The 22,551-nt window shown below is 47.7% G+C and overlaps 5 protein-coding genes across 5 annotated transcripts; 2 read left to right on the plus strand and 3 right to left on the minus strand.

Moving 5' to 3' along the window:
• Positions 1–359: 359 nt before the first annotated feature.
• Positions 360–4,436, minus strand: EYB26_001997 (uncharacterized protein; the record flags this gene model as incomplete). The annotated part of the gene is made up of 2 exons (XM_054261305.1): positions 360–3,968; positions 4,023–4,436. 2 exons carry the CDS (start codon positions 4,434–4,436, stop codon positions 360–362), a joined length of 4,023 nt encoding a protein of 1,340 aa, XP_054117280.1.
• Positions 4,437–4,736: 300 nt separating this feature from the next.
• On the minus strand, positions 4,737–5,716 carry EYB26_001998 (uncharacterized protein; the record flags this gene model as incomplete). The annotated part of the gene is made up of 5 exons (XM_054261306.1): positions 4,737–4,927; positions 4,991–5,416; positions 5,482–5,517; positions 5,572–5,584; positions 5,657–5,716. 5 exons carry the CDS (start codon positions 5,714–5,716, stop codon positions 4,737–4,739), a joined length of 726 nt encoding a protein of 241 aa, XP_054117281.1.
• A 553-nt stretch (positions 5,717–6,269) lies between these two features.
• EYB26_001999 (uncharacterized protein) lies at positions 6,270–8,771 on the plus strand (the record flags this gene model as incomplete). Its single annotated transcript, XM_054261307.1, has 1 exon — positions 6,270–8,771. The coding sequence occupies one exon, from the start codon at positions 6,270–6,272 to the stop codon at positions 8,769–8,771; it is 2,502 nt and encodes an 833-aa protein (XP_054117282.1).
• A 2,035-nt stretch (positions 8,772–10,806) lies between these two features.
• On the plus strand, positions 10,807–14,087 carry EYB26_002000 (uncharacterized protein; the record flags this gene model as incomplete). Its single annotated transcript, XM_054261308.1, has 5 exons — positions 10,807–11,340; positions 11,433–11,708; positions 11,764–12,915; positions 12,971–13,168; positions 13,224–14,087. 5 exons carry the CDS (start codon positions 10,807–10,809, stop codon positions 14,085–14,087), a joined length of 3,024 nt encoding a protein of 1,007 aa, XP_054117283.1.
• A 905-nt stretch (positions 14,088–14,992) lies between these two features.
• On the minus strand, positions 14,993–20,771 carry EYB26_002001 (uncharacterized protein; the record flags this gene model as incomplete). Its single annotated transcript, XM_054261309.1, has 4 exons — positions 14,993–15,024; positions 15,097–20,327; positions 20,408–20,596; positions 20,659–20,771. 4 exons carry the CDS (start codon positions 20,769–20,771, stop codon positions 14,993–14,995), a joined length of 5,565 nt encoding a protein of 1,854 aa, XP_054117284.1.
• Positions 20,772–22,551: the final 1,780 nt, after the last annotated feature.

Consider the following 22,551-nt stretch of genomic DNA (forward strand, 5'->3'; position numbering starts at 1 on the left):
TTTTCTTGTGATACCCTTTTACTTCTGTGGTATTTTGTTGGAACAGGTACAGTCTAGCTCTTTTATATCTAGCACTAGACTATCGTAGTAATACTATTAATTGTCATTATGCTTTTCAAGTTTACTCCTAGTGTATTGTCTTCGATTATGATACCGTACAGATAATAATGACAAAAAGAATTCACAATCTTTTGAAAACAGAAAAACAACGGTATTACCTAGGTAGAGTAAAAAGATAATCTTGAAGATGTATATATACACCCTTCGGTTACATATAATATACAATGATTTCCTATATATATAAGGTATCGAAACATCTATACCCCTTCTTACTCCAAATCCAGATTTATCTCAGCTGATCAAACATCAGATACAATTTCAACTCTACCACCTTCCTTCCCATCAGCCTCATTCTGCATCCCCAAAATCCTCCAAGCCCTGCCCATCATCCCAAAACCGGCCGATGGCGTTTTGGCATGTCCACGATGTCCTGGAGCACGACGCTTCGCCTGCTGCTGCTCCCGCAAGATCCGCTCCGCTTTTGCTGCTATTATCCTGTCTTCTTCCTTCTCACGCATTGCGACTTCGTTCTTCCATTCGCTCCATTGTTCGTAGTTTTCGCGGTTTTGAAGGGCTTTATAGCGGTATGTTGATTTTGTGGGGCGCCATGCAGAGCGTTTCTGGTCCGAGGGTAGAGTGGAGGCAAGATCGGTGATTGGTGTCTCCTTAGTGAGTTTTAGGAGGTGATTTAGTACATCTCGACTCTCGGCGGCACGGGCGTATTGTGCTTCCTTTTGGGCGGAAGGTTTGGACTGTGTAAGCGGTGCGTCGAGCCAGGAATACATGTTTGTTGTTCGTTGCACGGAGTAAGGATCAAGCAGATTAGCGCGACGATTATCTTCGCGCAAGAATCGAACAGCGGCTTGGAGACTACTGACTTCTGAGCGCAGTGCCTCGTTTTCACGCATAGTGGCCAGTGTAGCTTCTGAGTCAACAACAAGACCACCTGCAGTAATGGTAGCACCAACGTTGCCAGACGCCCGTTTCGCACGCTCAAATCGTTGCTTATAGTCATCGCGCTCGGACTGCATGGATTGCAAATCCTTGCTCAGTTTCTCTACAGTTGCTTGTAGTTGACCTTCCTTTTCTTGCATAGTCTCAATCTTGACTTCGAACTCTTTGACAACAGAGGCCTTTTTAGTCGCTTCACGCATTCTAGATTCAAGCAATTCGACTTTCATCGCTTGTTCCTCAATCGTCTTATCTTTAACACCAAGAGCAGTAGATGTCTCGCTGAGTTCGTTCTTGAGTCGGCGAATCTCTTCCTCCGCATCGGGCGATGAGGCTTTGTGTGATTTGAGCTCTTCCGCGCGAGCAATCCAAGGACGCTTTCCTCTCTCGAATTCGGCAGTGTGCGTCAAATCAGAAGCATGATTACTCAATTCTTCAAGCTGACCAGTCAAAGTCTTTAAGCCTGAGGTCAATAGAGACAGCCCATCATTGCTTTCGCCCTCTGATGCGAGACCTTGGGCTAGGGTTGTTGCAGTTTGTAGCATTTTGGCTGAAACTTCTTCATAGGTGAACGGCTCAGTTCGGCCCTCTTCACCAAGCAGAGTTAGTACATCCTCCCCAAGCTGTCGTGCCAATTCAGCTAGTTTCTTTGATATTGTTTCTGCAGATTCGAACGGCTCGGCAGCTCCATCCGACAGGGCAAGTGACCTGGAGTTGAGCTCCTCCAGAGAGCGAATTACTTTTGTGATGACCATTTTCAAGCCGCGTGCCTGGCCAATAAGAACATCGGTCTTATTGAAGAAGAACAATTTTTCTGCGTCGTCTTCTTCCTCGGAAGCAGAAATTTTGCTCTGCAGGAGATTTCTTAGTTGGGACAATGCAGAAGCCACATGTTCGAGGTAGGTCTGAATCATAACAGCACGTGTCAAGGTTTCGTCTGCGTACGTTGCCAGCTCCGTTGGGATTAAGGTTTCTGCAAGATGAGTCAAGAGAGCGATCGATCTTTGCAACTCCAAAGCACACTTCTTCTCATCAATCTCATTCTTTCTCAAGGATTCGATCCAGTTGTTGACTGTGCGCTCCACTGGCTCCAACTCGAACAAGGCAACCCCAAATTGACCAAATTGCTCTGGTGAGCATGAAGTGACATGCTTGATAAATCTTTCACATACACGTGATATCCACAGTGCATTTTCGATAACTTCGTATGACGCAAAGATATTATCATGTAGGCTCGGAGATTGAGACTGCTCAACAAGGCGTTCCCGAACAGTGTTCTGAATCAAGGACGCCTTGGACGCTACCCTCTTCGCGCGCAAGAATGCTCGCACTGAATCTTTTTCGGTGTTGTAATACTCTGGCAAGTAGAATTGAACAATCGCAAGATGCTCAGAAGATTCTTCCGCCTCCATGCGACCCATCTCAATGTCGATTGTCTTGCTCTGAGCCTTTTCAACAGAGGCTTGCAGTTTCAAATTAAGATCCATCATAGCCCTGGACCGTGTCGAGAGTTCATTCGCCTCGGTCTCAGTCAACTGCTGTGATGCACGCATATCTTCAAGGTCACTCTGCAAGTTTGTAACAAGCTCCCGGAACCGTGCCAACGTATACTCTAAATCTTCAATAATCTCATCTTGCTGAGCAACCTTGCGGGATTGTTCGTTGAAAATTGATTCCCGGTAGTCGATTTCTTCCTGGAGTTGTTTCTCCGTCTCAACATGATTGAGCTCAAGTTCGTCGCTGATTTCCTTCAAGCTTTCAAGATCTTCAATAGCCGCTTTGAGTTCGTTAATCTCCTCTTGGTATCGCATATTTTTGTCAGCTAGCTCCTCGATCATTTCCTCGGCACCTAGCGCTGTTTCTAGCTGTTGTTTGAGCTCGTCCACATTGGTCTCAGAAGCTAGCAATTTCTCTTTGATTGATTCATACTCCGCTTTCACGGTCGTATATTCCTCAAGGTCGTCTTGCAGTTCCTTGATCTGATCACGAAGCTCTGCTTCTGTCTGCTGTGTCATATCGCGAAGCCTTATTAGAGCCTCACGGAGTCGCTCATTGGTCTTCTCCATCTGTAGCCAGCCCTGACTAGACTTGTCTTCTGGACTCATGACATTGCTCAGTTCTTCGTTTTCGTCCCGTAAAACTTCAAGTTCCAGCTGTAACTCCTCCAATCTGATTTTGTAATCCTGACACTCGGCTTTGAACGCTTCGGCCGTTTCCTCTGCCATTTCGCGATCCAACGCAGCCACCTCTAGGATAGACTCATGTTCGGCTTGAATTCTTTCAGCTTGTTCGAGTTTTGCTTCGGTTTCACGGATTTTCTTCTTCAAATCCGTCAACTCGATCTGCTGAGGCTGATATTTTGCCTGCAGTTTCTGAATGATACCTTCATACTTGTCCCTCTCAGCCTGCAGTCTTTCGAGACTTTTGAGTCTCTCCCTGTCCTCGGCCCGCTTCTTCTCCATAACCTTGAGCTTTGTTTTCAAATCTTCCAGTTCCCTGGCAATAGCTGAGCTCTGAGGTGCGCTACGTGATGTTGTAGAAGCTCGGGCTGAAGCCATGCCTTGTGACTCCGGCTTAGACATGGTGGGAGAGACATCTTCACTTTCGGCTTCCTGATCTATCTCCTCGGTGTCGGCGCATGGCTCTGATGCAGCACTTGCTCGACTTGAGCTTTCATCCGTGGCCTTCTTGGTTATTGTTGGGCGCACTGAAAGACGCTTGGCGGAAGAAGAAGTAGATGTCGAGGTACTTGAAGGAACACCGGGTCGTGTCAACTTGTTCTGACCACCCATCAAAGACTGTCGGGGTTTCGCTGCGACTGATACGGGGGCAGGCGGGCCCATCGACGTCCGTCCGCTGATACTCGCTCGAGGCTTTACCGTAGGGGCTGTTCTCGAAAGTGTCGAGGAGGGTCGGGAAGTAGAACCGAGTTGCTTGACAGGAGACTTGGTTGGCGACTTTAGCTAATTAGCAAATTGGTCAATGAACGAATTGTCAATTGGCGGATGTACCCTTAAATTCCGACCTACTATTTCTCTCGGGGCGGGTGAGGGACTTGCTGTAGCGCTTTGTCGTTTGGAGGCTGCTGTGGCAGCACTGCCTGATCGCTTCAAAGAGACTACTCCAGATGTCGGCCCTTTGCTGATGGGAGCTCCTTTGGTCGGTGCTACTTTGCCTTCACGTTTAGGAGCAGGAGCAGCAGCCAGAATGGATGCAACGGCGGACGGTCTGATAAACATGCCAAAGCCATGTTCACAGTCGAAATAGCGCTCGCCTTGGACAGATCCATCGTTCTTTCCTGTCGCATCGTCAAGCTCGACTCCAATCCAATCTCCGGTAGCGAAGTGTGTTGACCCAACGAACCGCACGGTGGCTTGCCGGCCATCCAGGAGGCTGATGACCTGGCCTACGGATACATCAACCATGGTGGCCGAATATTGCGCTCCACTTGCCGGGATGAAATGGAAGACAAATCGTGGAGTAAACAAGTATCTGATGCAGTCGATGTTAGGCTCCCCTGAAGCCAAGACGGACAACGCGACGACCGCGCAGATCCACTACAAGCTCAACTTCCAATCAGAAGCCGCCATTACTGTCTTGCTGGCCAATTAGAATTGAGTTTGCATGAAACTAACTTAACGAACATTCTATTAACAATGGCTATGTATCCCCTTCTAAGCTCTGTAGACTAGTTAACTAACTAGTTATAACTAGATGTTGCTTTGTCATAGTGTTTCTGCTTTGGCCTCTTCTTGTTTGCTCTTGAAGAACTGGGGGAATAACTCTCGGAGTTCTTCCAGACGGCGGATCGTGATCTTGCAAGCGGGGGTCACTGGCATCTGTAGCATTGGCTCGACCAAATGCGCTGTCTTCCACCCTCGTTTCTCTGCATACCTACAATTAAGGGCGGAGTCATCTGTATGTGATAGTTCCATCAGCGTTTGTTGGCTATAAAAAAGGTTTTATCACAAGGCCTTACCAACAAAGTAGCAATCATCAATGGACTTGGCGCCTGCCTCCTTTTCTGCCTTTTCCCACATCTCATCGGCGGGCTTGCAGATAAGTCTCTCCTGTCCGTAATCGCAATAAGTAATACCCTCAAAGAGGTCTTCCACGCCTAGAAGTTTGACAACTCGCTTGCCGTGGGTGACATAGGCGTTAGTGAGCAACCAAGGCTTAACTTTGGTCGTGTCCAGATCCTGAAGGAACTCTCTCAACTTTGGATCGGGCTTCAAGATTTCATCCAGCGGTAATGCATCATCGACTTCGCGGTTGAACACTAGAGGGTCGATCTTGTGATGGCGAGTCAGTCCTTCTATAGCCAGACCATATTCCTTATAGTACTTTTGGTGAAGCATGGTGGCATCCTCGGGCTCAAGTGACAGATACTTGACAAAAAAGATGTCTGGCAATCTGTTAGACGAAATAGGCTTAAATGAATAGTCTCTGTATTGTTTTGTAGACTCTTACCAATCAATTCTTGCATCCTATCGTGGATCTGGGTGTCTATTTTTGGTATGTTAGAAAGGCGACAAGAGTACTATTCTTTGATATTCCTACCTCTTGAATAAAGCTGCACAAAGATGAGGGATTAGTGCGATATTTGTAGCAAACGATAGTGGGGGGCATTGAGACGAAAACTTACACAGTTGTCGATGTCAAAAAAGAAGACTGGTCGGGCATCCTGCCCTTGGCTGATTGCCATTGTGTGCCCCGATATATATATTTGGGGACTGAGATATATTCAGGGTATGATGAAACCTTTCAAGCAAGAAGGGCAAAATGGGGACAAAGGAATGTGCACTATCTCAGAGATAGCGAGCAAGTGAGTGAGAAGTCTATACAAAATGCAGATATTCACCAATAAACAATGCCAGCAGAACGATCAAAACCTCACAAAGGGTGGGAGTCATCCAGGTGGCGGGATGGTTGGCTGGGGCGCCTGACCCCTAAGGCACACACTTGATCCACACTCTTGAGAAGTTGGCTTGGCTTTCCGGCAGGAGTCGTGACGCTTTTTGATTTTCCTCCAACCTTGCAAGCTAGCTTGCCACTACACAACATCCAGACCTTGCTTTGAGGTTAGGCTTTCTTCGCTTGTGAAGAGGCGTCTTCTATATGCGACTTTATATTGCTTGACTATCACTTGTTCAGCAAATAATGCTAGTGCTTTATTTCTGCTAAGTACTGAAACACAGCGGCATCAGCAGAAGCTGTCCGCAAGCTTGACATACCATCTACACTACCTCCTAGTACTCATGGCACAAACAGGAAGCTCTTCTGTTGTAGTCACTGATGTGCAGTCTACACCCCCGGTTGATGAACTCAAAGAATATGAAAAGATCCTCAGAATCAGTGAGGAAATCTTTGCAGGAACTCACCCCAGACTTAAGATCCCCGATCTGTTTGTACGCAAAACCCCTTCGCGTCCGCAACAGCCATCAACTGCACCAGCAGTGACTAAAAGCCCCCACGACCCAAAAACAAAAATCGCGCTGGTCGAGTCGTTGGGGGCAGAGTTTCGACCTCCACAGCCACAGGCTATTTCGTCTGCTGTGTCACTCGCAAAAACTGCGTCGTCCGTAGTCCCAAAGCCAAAACCTGCGTCCGGTCTCGACCCAATCTTTCTAACAAAGTCCGATGATCTCGTACGGGCAGAGTTACAACTGCGGAGGAGAAGGATAGAAAACATACTGAAGGAACAGTTCGAGCGAAGCAAAAACGAGCCAAGACAGAAGACTGCCCTTGACGCAAAGCCAGACTTTGACGTTACCGAGATTCTGAACAAGGCTTTGGAAATTGTTAAGCCTCTGCCATCACCGGTTGAGCCGGTGGTACATGACGCGATCCCTAGCGATTCTGTCGATGAGACTTCTTTGTATTCTAGTAGAGCCCCTGATTCTCCACTGACATGGGATTACGAGAAGCAAGCTCCATCGGAACCAGACCGCCAGGCTCTTGGTCAAACCAAGGGCAAAGCCCCGCAGGTCGACGGAAGAAAAGCCGCTGATACTGGTTCTCGGATCTTGCAAGGTACTACTGACAAAGCTCTTCTTCCTCAGGGTCGAATTCAACTCGTACCGACGGAGCCCAACCAGCCACAAGAGCAGATGGTCATTGATGAACCGGAATACTCTCCTCCCGAGCCTACTGTGCCTGTCGTTGAGGTTGGAGCGGATGATGAGTATCAACCTCCCGAGGTGCTTGATTCCACAGGTCAAACCACTTTTGCACCACAACCATCTGCTGTTTCCTCCAATTTGAGAGTCGTGAGGAACCACATAACTTCCCCTGCTGCTCCACAGCCATCAAGGGTATCACCCTTGGCAACTGCTAAAGCTCCTTCAGTTCATCGAATGTTATCAACTACACCCAGAGAACGCGATTACATTGAAGGTGACACGTCAGATCCGTACTCTAGGCAGACGAGTCCCGACGGTCCAATTCAGCAACAGCTTCTTCCTCGAAAGCGACGGCGCGTACAAGAACCACAAAGCAGAATTGAAGTACGGCCTACAGACGCTACTGAGACCCGTGTCAAGCTGGAGCCGGTCTCACCGCCGCCGTTCCATGATACACCCCCTTCAAGAGTGTACCGGGCTTCAGAACACCCTGTGTATATTGATATCTCTTCACCCCAATATGTGCCGTCAGTGGATCGCCGAGAATATGTCTCTAGGGAACCTTTTCACGAATTGGATCCTCGATATGAAAGTAGTGGCCGTGGATATATTACCCCGGCTGAAGCTAGTGTTCGAGCAGTGTCTCGCCTGAGCAGTCGAAGGCTAGTACGTGACAATCAGGACTTACGAAGGGTTGCTAGCCTACATAACGCGCGAAACCCGGACAATGCTCCCCATGAAGTTATCGAGCCGGTGCTTCGACCCCAGTCAGCGGCACAGGCATCGCCCTTTACCGTTGTCGACCGCCAACCAATTGAGAAGCCAGCATACTACGAGGAAGTCATTCCTACGTATTCTAGGCGATATTCACAGTTCGAGGACTATCCCCCATCCTCAAGGTATCGTGAATATTATGTGGACGATGGTGCAGGACCACGGTACATAGAGCCGGCACCACCGCGACGGATCGTGGTGGATGAGTATGGCAACCAGTATTATGAAATGGTCCCAGCTTCTAAAATACGACGGGAACCATTGCCCACACGAGTCGTGCGGCCTGATGAATACGCCGAACGGGCCTATATTCGCAGTGCCAGTGTTCGTGCGCCATCGATTGTTGATGATGGATACGGCGGCCGACAATACGTTCAAGAAATGGCCCCGCCTTCAGGCACTTATCGACGATTAGCTGACCATGGACGGAATATCAGCGAGACTCAACGGCTGTACCCAACACGGGCGGTCGTAGATCGGGAGAGCGTTTTTCGAAGCGGGAGTGTTGCGGTTGACTACGCACCAGTGCCAGTGCCTCGACAAGCTACTGCTTATATTGAAGAAGAAATCCCACGAAATAGACTAGTGCGGACATCTAGTGTGCGGCCGCCATCTAGCCGCTATGAGCCGCAACACCGCGAGGGACTACATCGTGTACCAAGTGTTAGACCCGGTGGACGAGAGGTAAGCGTGTACATGGATGAAGACGGCCGCCACATGGCGCGTGAATACAGCGAACGGCCGGGGTATGCAGCAGCAGTTCGTCCAGAGCGTCCAAGTAGATATCTTACAGAGGAAGACGGGACACGAATGGATATCGAGGGAGCGGGAGATGTCGTGCATCGAGTGGCTCCTCGATATTAGTGTGACTCGATTACTGATTTGAGACATTCTGTAAATAAATCTTGAATACAATTTGAGGTCGTGCATAGTGTACACTTAATCAGCTATTATGTCGTAGTTGGCGTATTTAAGAGAACCGAGTAAGGGCCTGGGCTGGTCCGGATACACCGGGAACATGAAAAACGGTTGGGGAGGATAGATGGAAATGGCTTCCGAGCCGCAAGTCACCACTTAACACGTAACTACTTTGTTTTTGAATCATCATGATGATAAAGCGAGGAAATTACAAAGCGAGGATCTAAGATTTATATCCTTGCTTTTGTGTTATTCGCTCGTCATGAGAGTACAGTTGAACGCGTCCGAAGTCACGTGATGAATCGGAAACATTCACCCAGACCCTGTAAGTTACCGTATGGTCCACACAATATATTGACGTATCCGATCGGTATCGTTTTACTCAGAGTAATCTTCGTCTCTGGAGTCTGATCATCATCACTTCCCTTGACGAGCGTGGCTGGATAATTGAACCCTGAAGCTGCAGCCCCATAAGAGTTCGTCCTTCATTCCTCGTTCCTTAACACGGACTCATTGAAAGTGCACTTAGAACTTGTCCATCACATTCTTTGCTAAGTACAACATACTTGACGTACCCGACCCACCTCCGGAGTCTTGGAATTACGGAGTTATCCAAGGTCCAAGGTCTGACTTTGTTGCCAGAATTGTGGTTCAACGTTTTATTCCAGTTTTTTTTTTCTTTGCTTTTTTATTTGTGCGTGTATTCAGTATCCGACAAGGGTTACAGGGTATTGTTTGGCACCCTCTAGATGTCTGTTCTGGGCAAGACAGATCAGTCTTTGAATGCATGTAGACTGTACCACTATCCACCAAGATGTAGAAACTTTTCATAGTACCTGGCAGGCTGTACAGTAAGTGCATACGTACAAGCAGTGCGCACAGCTGTCTTGATCAGGCAGGTACCTCTTCAGTTGTGTTGATCCATTCCACATTCCGGTTTTCAACCTTCAGGAAGTCCAATTGGCAATGGGAGACCCAGACATTCATGCTCTTGCAGGCTATGTATTTTTGCCGACGGACACGGGTTTTCATTTACCAGTGCTCAGCAGAAGCATGAAGGTCATGTTGGTATTGTAGAGGTAGAGGTAACTTAACAGTAATGATTGATAGAAGATCTCGGCGTGCCCTCGATTAGCGCTGATATGGCTTGAAATGGTAGTAGTGAGTGATCCGTGTTCGGCTCCTCATACGTCAAGCCCACTAGTGAGGACTGAGCATTGCGATACATTCTAGATCGCAGACATGCTCACCAGTGAATGTTGATCAACGAGATGCTCGATTAGTAGTACTAAATCGTGAACGGCTGAGATGGGACAGACCAGGCAGCTTAACCGCCGGCGTTGAAGGACAGCCTAGACTCGGTCAATGGATCGTCGCATCACAATCGAGTTAAAAAGGCCCGTTACGAGCTTCTGGAGAGTCATGAGTTAACTACTACAGTAGTTAGTAGACTCCAGAGACAATGAGTAAGCGAATAATACCGAACGCAAGCACTCCACTCCGGCGGCCTGGACTGGACTGCGGACACCAAGCAACACTGCCCAGTGAGAAGGTGCTAACCTTACCTAGTGTGCCCGGCTGTCTCTCACTCGCTCTTTCTCGCTCTTCTTCTTCCTTCTTCTCCAGACCTCCAACTCTCCCTCTCTCACCACTTCCTTCGACAACCGCCAAAATATTATTCTTTTGATACCCTTTTCTTTTTCGATAGTTCTCTCCTTTGCTCTTCGTCTGTCGCCGACTTATTCTATTCTTCCCGAGTTCTTCGCTTCTCTTCTATTCCTCTTTCGTCATCCCGTCCCCTCCCTCGCTCCCTCCTCAACGTCCGTCAACAGGTCGTCCTCTTCCTTCGACCCGCCGGCAAGCATTCAAATATTATCATCGTCTCTTCGTTTCTTCTCTTTCTTCTTCTTATTCCCATTTGTGTATTACACCTGGGAATTTGGAAGAAGCAAGACCTCTTCCGCCCATACGCTCTGGCAGCATGCACAAGATTTCCAACTTCACCGGTCAAGCTCGTCATGGCTGGGAAAGGATGACTCCCGCCTTTGGGATGTCTCGCCCTCACGCTGATATTCATGCAGCTTCGCAACCCTTACGACGTCCGCATGGTACTCCGGCCCTAAACCCCCCGACTGCCGTGGACCCTACCGTCAATCTCTCCTTCAATGTCCCATTCTCGTCCTATCTCGCCGGTCCCGATGTCGAGGATGTGCTTCACGCTAGTCCCGGAGCCTTGCAACGCTGGTCCTTTCCCGAAGGCACCCCGGAAGGTACTCCTATCCACAACCTGCCCGTTCACGTCAACCATGTCGAGGCCTTGCGGAAACTATGTCGGACCGTCAGTGAGACGAGTGGAGGTCGCCTTGAGGCCACTGTGACAACTTCGGAACCCAAGTCTTTGCCTTCGGTGCAACGTCGTCAGCCCGGTCTCGTCACCAATGTCTGTCTTTCCGGTGACGGCGAGACTGTCCGGAAAATGAGAGCCAAGATTTTGAACGAGACTCCCATTTCTTTGGTGAGCCACCCCGATATCACTATATATCAGCACCTTCTATTTTTCTACTCGCGTTGATTGCCCTGGATTTCGAGTTGCTAACGATTCTCTAGCGATGCGCTAATGTCGATGTGGACATGCATCTGATCATGGACACATCAACCAAGGGAATTCGCGTCAACGTACTTGAGCATCTGGATACTCTAGCTCAGTACACTGGTGCCGACATTTTCCTGCTCAGTCCGAAAATGGTTGATGCCGACAGTGCCGTGATTTCTTCTTACGGGGCCGATAATGGCTTAGACAACCGCTTTCGAGTCGCCATTTACGGAGACATGGAGAGCGTGGAGCATGCCAAAACGAGATTGCTCATCATGATCGATCAGATTGTAGGTCTACCTTATTTTGCGAAACTTTCAGGGTGTTGGTGCTAACCTTTTCCAGCTCAAACGACATGTCGATGCTATGAAACTCGAATTGACCATGCATACGCTTGTTTGCGGCCGTACTCGTAAGAACATCAAATTGATCGAAGCCGTTACGGATACTGCAATCTACTTTCCACCGCCATTTCCGCGTATCTTCGGCTACACTCCGCCTGGCGCTCACCGACGAAGCGAAGATGAGGTTTACATTACTGGCGAAAACATGGAGAACATTGCAAGGGCTAAGCAGAAACTTCGCGAACTGGTGTTGGGTGTCAAGATCTATGTCAAAGATGTCGTCTTGTCCGCTAGCAAAATTGACAACATCCTGCTAGACCGATTGGACAAAGTGAGGAAGGTCATGGAAGCCAACGGCTCATACGTCCTTTTTCCACAACTGGGTAGTCAACGTGGCCTCGTTAGAATCCAAGGAACCGAAGTCCTCCATGTGGAGCGAACTGTGCGGGAAATAATGGCACTGGCTGGTCAATTCTACAGTGCTTCTTGGTGGATTATCATGTCCGATCCCAATCAAGGTGGTATTCGATCTCCATCTCCCCATGAGGTTCGCCCTATGTTGTCCGACATTTGCATCAATTCAGATGCAGATGTTAGTTTCGAGAACATGACATTCTCCATCAACGGCTCAGATGACGCCGTCAAGGCAGCCATGAACGTGATCTATCAGATTCCATTCGTCAAGCGCTGCCCTTATCAGATTCGCGTCAAAATCGAACTCGCCAACGAGCACAAAGAATTTGTCAGTGGCAAGAAGAACGGAAAGATCAACAAGATCATGGGTCAGAGCAATGTGCAAATTATCTTTGACGGATTCAACGAGTACAATTTCTACATCGACGTCTGCGGTACTCAGTATGATGCTACTAAGAACGGTCTGGATCTGGTAGAACAAGAGATGCCGGCATCTATCTCCTTCCATGTGCCAGATCAGTATCATAAGCGAATCATCGGCATCGGTGGCCAACATATCCAGCGCATCATGAAGAAATATTCTGTCTTCGTCAAATTTTCCAACGCAATGGACCGTGGTGGCATTGGTAAAGAAGACGACGATGTCAAGGTTGACAATGTCATCTGCCGAACCCCTGCAAGGAATGCGCAGAGCTTAGATCTCGTGAAGCAAGAGATCATGGACATGGTTGAGAAAGTTGTGAGTCTATATTTTAGAATCTATGATATTGTCCAAAGTGCTAATAGTGTTACAGGATGCCGAGTATGTTTCTGAAACTGTTCTGATCAATCGTCTCTACCACCGTGAGCTCTTGTCTCGTATTCGTGAAATCGAAGAGCTTGAGAAGAAATGGAACTGCAAGATTGAGTTTCCAAGCACGGAACTTGCTAGCGATGTCGTGACCATTTCGGGACCTGAGTATCAGGTCCCTCAAGCGGTCGACGCTTTCCTGGTAAGAATTATTGGTTTCTTCCGAATTGATGCATTCAAAACTAACATTAGACTAGGGAATGGTGCCTGAAAACCACGAATTGTCCTTCCAAAGTTCTGCAGAATTGAGAGACTTCTTCAAGTCCGCGGATTTCGCCGATGATGTTCGTAGTAAACTCAAAGACCAATACGAGGTTGATGCCACTGTCGATATGGCTGCCGAGCTGCCCCAGCCGGGAATTGAGAATGGCATGTCGTCCCCCACCCCTTCGGAAGACCGGGTTGTTCTCGGATACACTCGAAACAATGCCGGAGGGCTCAAGGACGCAATCGATTTCTTGATTTCCCGTCTTGTTGCGCATGGTCTTGATGCTACGACAGTCAAAGGTGCTATTCCACGTCCCAAGTCTGACTCTTTCGAAGAGTCGCTTCCATTCTTTGACTCGAAGTTGTTGCAGCACGCCCCCGCCCCTCTCGTCACGGATTCACCCACACGTCCTAGTTTTGGTGACGATGTCAGTGAACGCGGATCGATTTTTGAGAGACTGCGTAAGCCTGGAAGTATTTCTTCGTTCTCATCATTCATCGGTCGCAAGAACCATTCTGCCTCGCCAGCATCGTTCTTCAAGCACGCGTCTAGTAACGCGTCCAAGGCTTCTTTGATCTCCATGGAATCTCGTGACAGCGGTTACCGCAACCCATGGAACGACTCGGGGGTCAACCTGCCCGAGGAAGATCTCCATCATGTGGGCAGTTCCCACAGTCATAATAGTAGCAGCAGCAATGGCTGGCCAGCTCGCTTTGACATGAAATTCCCCTTTGGTACCGCACCTGGTGACATTACACCCAAGCATGACTTGCGCGCTTCTTTTGATTCTGGTCGTCCTAGTACTTCCAATTCTACTTCTGGATACCCGGCTCCAATTGGGCCACCTCGTTGAAAGCATAATACACGTTGAACGAAAAACAAAAACACAGGAAGATTATATCCATGAGATACCAATTTGCAGCAATATACCCCGACACGCTACGCTATGCCATGCTTTTGTTTCCTGATTTTTAAGTTCCCAGCCTTGCCTGCCATGTGCTGTTGTGTTTTGATGTTTTTTTTTTCGTGTTCTTGTTATTGTCTTCTTTCGATACCACTAAAGCAAAAAAGGTTTTGTTCTTATCAGTATGAATGAATGGATTTGATGGGAAGGATCGGACAAAGAACGTATGGAGTATAGGCTAGAAGAAATCATGTTTCAATCTCAGTTTGATGCAAATTAAAGACAGGGGGATCAAACCACAGAGAGAAACGAGTACGAGTATGAAAAGTCATGAAGGAATTCAAGTTAGAAATCAACACACATTTTCGGCCTGGTTTTGTGTCTCAAGTCTGAAGCTCATGGTAGAATCAATCGATCTACAGTGTCGAGCCATTTCCTAAGTATCATTGATCGTTGTTACGATATATATCTCCAAACAGTAGTATTTGTGTCAGTAGCTGTCATTCATGTCTTATTAAAACCTAGGTAGTTCGCTATAATTTAATCATGCAAGACACGAAAAGTTGCGCAAACCCAGATTTATGTATGCTACATCGTTAAAAAGAGAAAACAGGTTAAGAAATCCGTAAAAAAACGAAAGATTCAAAGAGTTTGAGGAGACCAAACATTTGAGATTATAATGCTGATAGAAACGAAACATGAAGTACCCCTGATCTGCATGTAAAATTTTGATAGAAAACTCCGTATTTATGATGGAGAGGGAAAGTGGAAAAAGATATGCAGCGTCATCTTTTGATGCAGTGTTGAGGTATGAGATAGACTTGAAAAGAAACATAGTTGTTCTCTTAGTTTGATTATAATTGACCCGAGAGGACTGCTTCGGTTGCTAGAGACACAATTCTTGTTAGCATATCTGTACAACGATCACGAGGCTCAATGGCATGGACGAAAGACTTACCAGAATTGATATATGGACGTTTTGCATCCAGGTTAACACCGAAACGCTTCTCAAGCTCTACTTTGACAACCTTCTTGGTAATGGTCATCAGATCAGCTGTACGCAAGATGTCCCGGATTTCAGCAAGGATGGCGTCGTCAGAAGGCAACCCAGTGAGATCGGCCAATTCGTAGTTAGCAGTACCACCCATCATCTCCGAGGGAGCGAGCGACATGCGGGAACCAAGTCGAGATGTCAAATCAAGTTGTGACATTGGTCGAGATGCTGGGTATCCGTATTCAGTAGCAGCTGGATGGTAAGACTTCGTGGCATAGGAGTAGCCCGAAACCTCAGAGCGAGTGTCGTCAACTCGGGATTGTGCCTCCCACAACTCCACTTGATATTCTTCCCATCTCTTTTTGGGGATGGAAGCAGGATCGAATTTGCCCTCATCGGAAATGATAACCTTCTTGCCCTTTTCACCAGTCACCACACGTGTGTTACCCCATGAAAAGTCATCCATGTGCCAGAAGGAGTACAAAGGCAAGCCTAGCGAGAAGATGGGGGTAGCAAGAATATAGATGATCATCCAGCCGACCATTTCCCACTTGCGTCGAAGAATAAAAATGATCGCCTGCAAACCGTAGATAGCCCCGAGTAGAATGAAAGCCGTGATGGGGATTTTGGATGTATCAAGAATGAGCCATACAATGAGATAAACGATATACGCTACAGTCACTGGTTGAATGATCGTGCTCATCAAATCAATGAGGACCACGAAGCGCATACTGAAGCAACAGAAACCGCATAGTTGTTGCATAGGAACGAGCTCGATCAAGTTGTGCACGGTAGAATTGATCCATCGTCGACGTTGAGATAGGAAAACGCTCCAGTTCTCGGGGGCAATAGTCCATGCGTGGGCGCGGAAGCTGTATTTGGTCTTGTAATTTGGATGATGCTTGATAAGAAGAGTAGTGAGATAACGATCTTCACCAAGATGAAGCAGGTTTTTCATATGGAGCGTATCAACTCGAATTTCGGCGTACGCCTCCACGACTTCTTTGCTCACGAACAGTGGTTTACCAGTATCAGCAGATCTGATGCGATACATAGTGAAACAACCTGGCAAACAAGTAATAGATCCGAACAAACTCTCAAATGCTTTGGTCAGATTGTGAGAGATGTAGTATTCATAAACTTGAATCATCGTAATAATAGACTTTCGCGCGTTGCTGAGGGCAGTTTCTCCGCAAAGGCCGATAATACGAGTATCCGCAAGGAACGAAGACACCATTCGTGTGGCAGAATCCGGAGCAACAACTGTATCAGCGTCGACTTGCAGGATGAATTCATAAAATGTAGGGTTGACGCCAATAATGTTCCGGATTTGGTGGTACATTTCTAATTCCATAGGGCTCATAGGAAGGTTGTAGTGGATGCGGTTGAGGAAGCGCATGAGGATCATCTGCGAGTCTCGTTTACCACGGTTACCTGGTCGAGACACCTCGGAGGGCTTTCCGACTTTAACAACAACCATGAAAGGAACGATGTGACCTTGGACTTCGTAAAGACCGGAATAGATCTTGCCCATATTGTGCTGCCTCATGCCCTCGCCTAGACTTTCGAAACTCAAAGGTTCTGGGTCGACAGTGTCGGGCACACCAAGAATATCCAAAACTATTCTTGGTGTGGGACGGTCGTTGCCTTGACCAATGATCATTCCATCACAAATGACAACCAGCAATTTACGTTTATCATCGTACTTCATGCGAGCCATTGAGTCAATAGCACGGCGGAGAGAGTCCTCATCTTCCGTGTAGACGGGAACCTGGCAGATAATGAACTTATCCAAATTCTCTGGTATATTTTTCTTACCAAACTGAAGCGCGGCCAAGAACCTGGCGATAATGACCGAAGCCAGAAGGGCTGTGATAGCAAGGATGAAGTACTCCGAGAACTGGCATTGCGTCGAGTTTCGAGTGTCTACCTTGCCGACGAAGAATAGGTTGTCCATACATAACTTCATGCGTTGTCGTAATTCGGGGTCCATACTGAGCTGATTAAAGCGTTGCGTAACGTCTTGTCCAGATCTCTGCGAGAACAAATTGACCACAACCGGATCCATGAAATCAACACTCACGCCGGCAGGTCCAGTAGTGTTGTTTGGACCAAGAGTCCGGCGACCTCCAGCAACGTACTCGGTAAAATCGTATACATTGCCGTTAAGACTAGCTACAGAACGGCCGTTCTTTTCTGCTAGCGTCTTCAAGTACTGTGAGCTGTATCCAATGTAACCTTTCTTAAAAGAACCCTTGAGCATCATCATCTGTTCAGCAAACCAATCTGCACGATAATCATTGGTGAAATAGCGGAAATCATGGTACTTTGAATTTTGGTCTGCTGTGCTGATTGTAGTGGCAGAACCAGTGATGTTGACTGGTGTAAAATCAAGAAGTACGCTTGGATCGACAGAACCGTCGACTCCCTGGCAAAGAGCCGACACTTGGACCGGGAAAAGAGCAGTCGCATCGACTCCGGCATAGTTATCGAACGCGGACGAAGGTATCAGATTTTTCGGATAGTGAGAAGGGACGAATGCGCCAAGATCAAACACGACGCCTCGGATGGAGACATACGATGATGCGCCGTCCTTCCCATTGTGAGACGATAGTTCTTCTGCTGAAAATACGTCTTGTCGAGGACAAATTAACATGGGAAAGGCGACAACAACAAAGGCTGCAGTGAGACAGGCGAGCCAGATGATCATATTAATAGCCAACTTTTCACGCCACGCCATTCGAACATCCTTTCGCTTCATTCTTCCTAGAAACCTGATTAAAAAGTCAGGCACCCAGAAAGTGAAAAGGTAGACAATAAAGAGCCACCGCTTGCGACTACCAGAAACTGGCAGGATGTCCACTTCTTCCATTTTGCGTTCTTTGCTTTTTTCCGCCATCTGCTCTCGAGTCTCCAGGTTTTTGAACATATCGCCAGAATTGAAGGCTGAAGCACCAGCATCTGATCGACCATCAATCTCGCGACTGCCAAAATAACCACCTTGCTTAGACTCCTCCCCGTAGATGAAAGCACCGCTAGGACTGTTTTCACCGGAGCTGAGAAGTCGGACTTTGTGGTCACTGTATGATCCCTGAGGATGAAGCATTCCATCTCCATCATTGAGAGAATCAGCATGATATGTCGGAAGTACTCGTTCGCCGAGTCTTGCAATGTCAGCCCAGCATCGTTCACTGAGAAAAACACCTGTGCTACCGACACGTGCTTCGTTACCAGGCCATTTTCGTTCATCAAGGACAAGCTCAGCCTTCTCACGATCGCTTCCAACCACAATGCTCTCAGCTTCTGCTAAGCCTAAGAATTCAGCGAAAGGAAGGAAGACACTGAAGTCCGCGTTGCGCAGTCTTTGACTGATCTCTGCAATACCGAAAGTCTGCATCTGCAAGCGCACACATTTGCTGTCGAATTGATTTGCGATGCGTCTGTCATTGGGCTTGAGACAGAAGACAAAATATGGATTCAGGTTTGGTGCATTTAGACACTGTTTAATAACGTCCAATGAGGCTAGGAATTGACCTGCTGCTCCTTGATCTGCGCCGGCACCGTTGGTCTTTTTGCGTGATGTATTACCGGTCTTGGTGCTTCCATTATTACTATCGCTGTCATCGTCATCCCTGCCGGCTCGATTGCTAAACGGATTCAGTTTGGATGACGGACTGATCTTGCGACGAGCCATACTAGGCATCCGCATGGGCTTGGAGCTCACTTGAGCCTGTACCACAGCGTTTCGCTCCTTAGGATGAGTGACTTTTTGTAAGGCATCCTGTCCGAAAAGTTCTCGCACGAAATCACTTCGAGTGGAGCTAATCAGGTTGATCAAATCCCCCGAGATGGTCTCTCCGTTCTCTTCGATCAAGCCATTGACAGGATAATCGATTTCACCAGCGAAGTGCCTAACAGTGAACGTGGCATGCGTGCTGGGTGTCACGAAATTGCTTCCAGGTAGCTTGGTCTCACTGTCTCCGACTGTGATGGCGGGGTTTTTATTCTGAAATCTTTTCTTGAGACTCTCAAGCATTTGCAAGTCGGTTTTTCCTCGTCTTGTCTGGTCATCGATGATAGCAAGTAAACCGTTTCCTGTCTTCAAAAGACCCCGAACAGCGTCCGAGTTGTCGAAGTAGCTTGTTGCTGGCACGCTGACCTCTTCACTTTCTAAGCGGTCTGCTTTGTTCGAAAAGAAACTCTGCAGAGCAAAGCTGTACAGCGATTCGACAGCAGCATTGTTAAGAAGTTGATCGAGGGTGGATGAATTTGCAGACTGAGCAAAGCCGGGGAAATCAATGATAGATATCGTATTGCCAACACTTTCCTCGGCAGCACAAACTCTCTGGTTGATACTTTCGATGACATAGGCAACCAGAAGGGAATAAAGCGTCCTAGCAAGCTCATCTGCATTTTGTCGAGCTCCGCGAGGATCAAGCATCACTGTTACACGTTCGCGATGGATGGTTTTGGTTTTGTGACGCAAGCTGACTGCGAGATCTTCCGTACTAAGTCCCAGGAAAGCGGCAACATATTCCAAAACTTCCTTGTTCTTGACCATTGTCACGATTTCGCCCCCTTCGTGAGAGTAACCACCACTTTCCTCGGCGCTCGTTGTAGTACTTTGACCCGTTATGAATTCCAGTTGACCAATGTGAAGAATGGTAGCCAGGACTTGACAGATCTCTGCGATTTCACCACGGGTAAACTCCAATTTCCGCAAAGCCGTTTTGAAATGCTGAAAGCCTTCAGCGTCATTCACACCAACTTTTAATTGGGTGGGATGACCGAGATAGCGCCATCGCTTCTGATTATTACCTGGTCCAGCATGTATTCCAGATGACTCCAGCCCTAAATGAGCCTTCTCAGCTGCGCTTGTCCCTGCCAGAAGATAATATAACACATGAATGCTGCGTTCACCGGTCGGGACCGAGGTGATACGGTTCCTTTCCAACCGATGGTCGAGAATTTTACCTCCAATCAACAAGGGATTGTTTGATGACGAATCGTATTGTAGTTCATAGAATAATCCGGCTTTTGACGCCGTTGGGGTGGTCACGGATTTGGTCGTAGTGAGTGTATCGAAAACAAAGGCTGCTAATGACAGCTTGGTCGATAGGGGTGTTGCAGAAAACGAGAGAAGGGCTGATAGAAGGTGAGATCGAACTGTGGTTTTACCGGAGCCAGTTTCGCCACTGTAACAAGGAACTGTTAGACATGAAACCATAGATAAATGGAGGGCCCATTGCTAGAAGCTTCCTCTCGCAAGACTTACAGAAATACGACCGCTTGGTTCTCACCACGGGCTCCTAGACGGGTGAAAGCTCGTTTAGCCAAATCCTCAGCTTCACCCATGGCGCTTCCTTCCTTTCCGCCATCGGGGCCTTTGGTCGACGAGGTATAAGTATTCAGACAAATCAAAGCCTGCGATGAAAGACGAGCCGTGGGCAAGGAGACATGAAATCTGTATCAGAAAGCCTGGTTTAGTTATGTTACATATGCCCAGCCATCATTGAATGAACTTACCTGCTTGCCAAATGGGCTGTCAAATGTGTATCTGATTGCAGATGCGAGGGCAGTGATGGTAGTGAAGATTGTGTATGGGAGGGGGTGCTCCCGGGAAACGAATTGAGGGCCATGGTCGCTGGCCGGTCAGTCGACCACTGACTGGAGGCTCAATTTTATGAATCGATTCGGACACTGAATTAGTATCTGCCGTGGAGGGTGCACTCTGATAGCACAGACGAGTGGGCTTCGATGAAACTGCTACCCCTGGAACAGTTGCAAGGCTTGACGAATTTCCTTACAAAGCGAGAGACAAGGAGCGCATTGTTCGAACCGTCTGATAGCACGGCCACACAGATTATGCTTGAAACGCTTCCAATATCACAGCGGTTCTTGAAAAGGCGCTTGAAGTAGAACGAAATCAAAGTCGTGCTGTTGAATTGAAGAAAATTAACCGACCACACCACAGCGAGAGTCTGATGCGAGAAAACGACCGAGGCGCGCGGTCAAAACAAGAAGAAAAAAAAATATGAAGCGAAAACAGCGTTTTCGTAACGAATGTGTGAAGGTAAAATGGAGAATGCAGGGTGTGAACTGAGAGGCGTTGAGATGGACAGACAGATCTAAACTCTCGATCTGGATGGAAGGAAGGTACCCAAGGTAGTCAGGGCGTCGTCGCCTTCGTTTCTCTGTCAGTATGGTATCGACAGTATCGTACCGTTACATACAGTGTATGCTAGCAGGTCGTTACAAATATAAGTGAGTGTCATTCCACACAGAGGGGCAGGCGTATGGGGTATTTTTTTTCAGCGACAAGATCTGGGTCTTTCTCCTTTTTTTGTTGACGGCTATCCGTAACAAGTAATATTACCTCCCATCGTCGATACGGGTAGCGTTCCGAGACACCGGATTGAATTGCACAGACTCTGGACCAATAACAAGACATACCAATGCCACAGGCGACTTTTTGGGTATGGGCCGAGATGCTTCAGGTAGTACTATGTCGTACTAAATCGGACTAAAGAGGACAAGTGTTCTGTGAACTACGTAGTACGTCCGGACTATGGTATCCAATACGGCGCTACTCTGACTAGAGGCTGATCGATTTGCCCATGCTGAGACCCATCCAATCCCGCCGTGCTGCGGCTTTCAGCTACTCCCGACCCAGTTAGCACGCTGAAGAATAGACTTTGCCAGCCCACTTGCAACTCGATTGTCTCAGACATACCCAGCATTGTGTTTATAAATAGGCGCTTGGCCACCACGTTGGAGAGATCTTAGTAACTGTCTTAATGCGCGGGATTACCAAAATTCTGACGTATTCTGTCAGCTGCAAATGTACATGTGTCAGGCGACTGCAGTACTCTGTCCAGCAAAGCACCAAAATCTTCAAAATAGACATCTTCCTTTATGTGCCTGAGTAGACTGGTTCTTTGTTTGCCTGAAAATCAGTGCAGCGTCTGGTGCAGCCAATAAGAAGGCTCCCCTGGGGGCTTCCCTGATTTAATAATTTATACTTTTCCCCTTTGGAATGTTCCACGCAATAATTAGAGTACACAAACAACGCGTATGTAAACCATCCAGCCTTGCTCTGAATTGATTGTCCCTCGTGGTTAGTTATATTTGCATGAATGAAGTCATCACATCGGCTCAATAGAAGAATAGTCTGCCCTCCTTTGCTTGGTGATTTGTTCCTCGCCCAAGTCGCAGGGATTTCCGTGAAATACTGGAAAGAAACATCTAGACTTCTTGCCGGGCCGGTGGAGATGGGCCGAAAGCTAATCGACGAGCCACGTAGAGTCCATAATTTCTTAGTCACCCGTCTAGCATCAGCTAACTAGCTTGGTACAGTCGAGTAGTGCACTAGCGACTCCAGGAAAAAGTCTTTTCAGTCTTAAATGGTCAACGATACTG

This window comes from Talaromyces marneffei, chromosome 1, assembly GCF_009556855.1.
Source record: "Talaromyces marneffei chromosome 1, complete sequence".
NCBI classification, from domain to species: Eukaryota; Fungi; Ascomycota; class Eurotiomycetes; order Eurotiales; family Trichocomaceae; genus Talaromyces; species Talaromyces marneffei.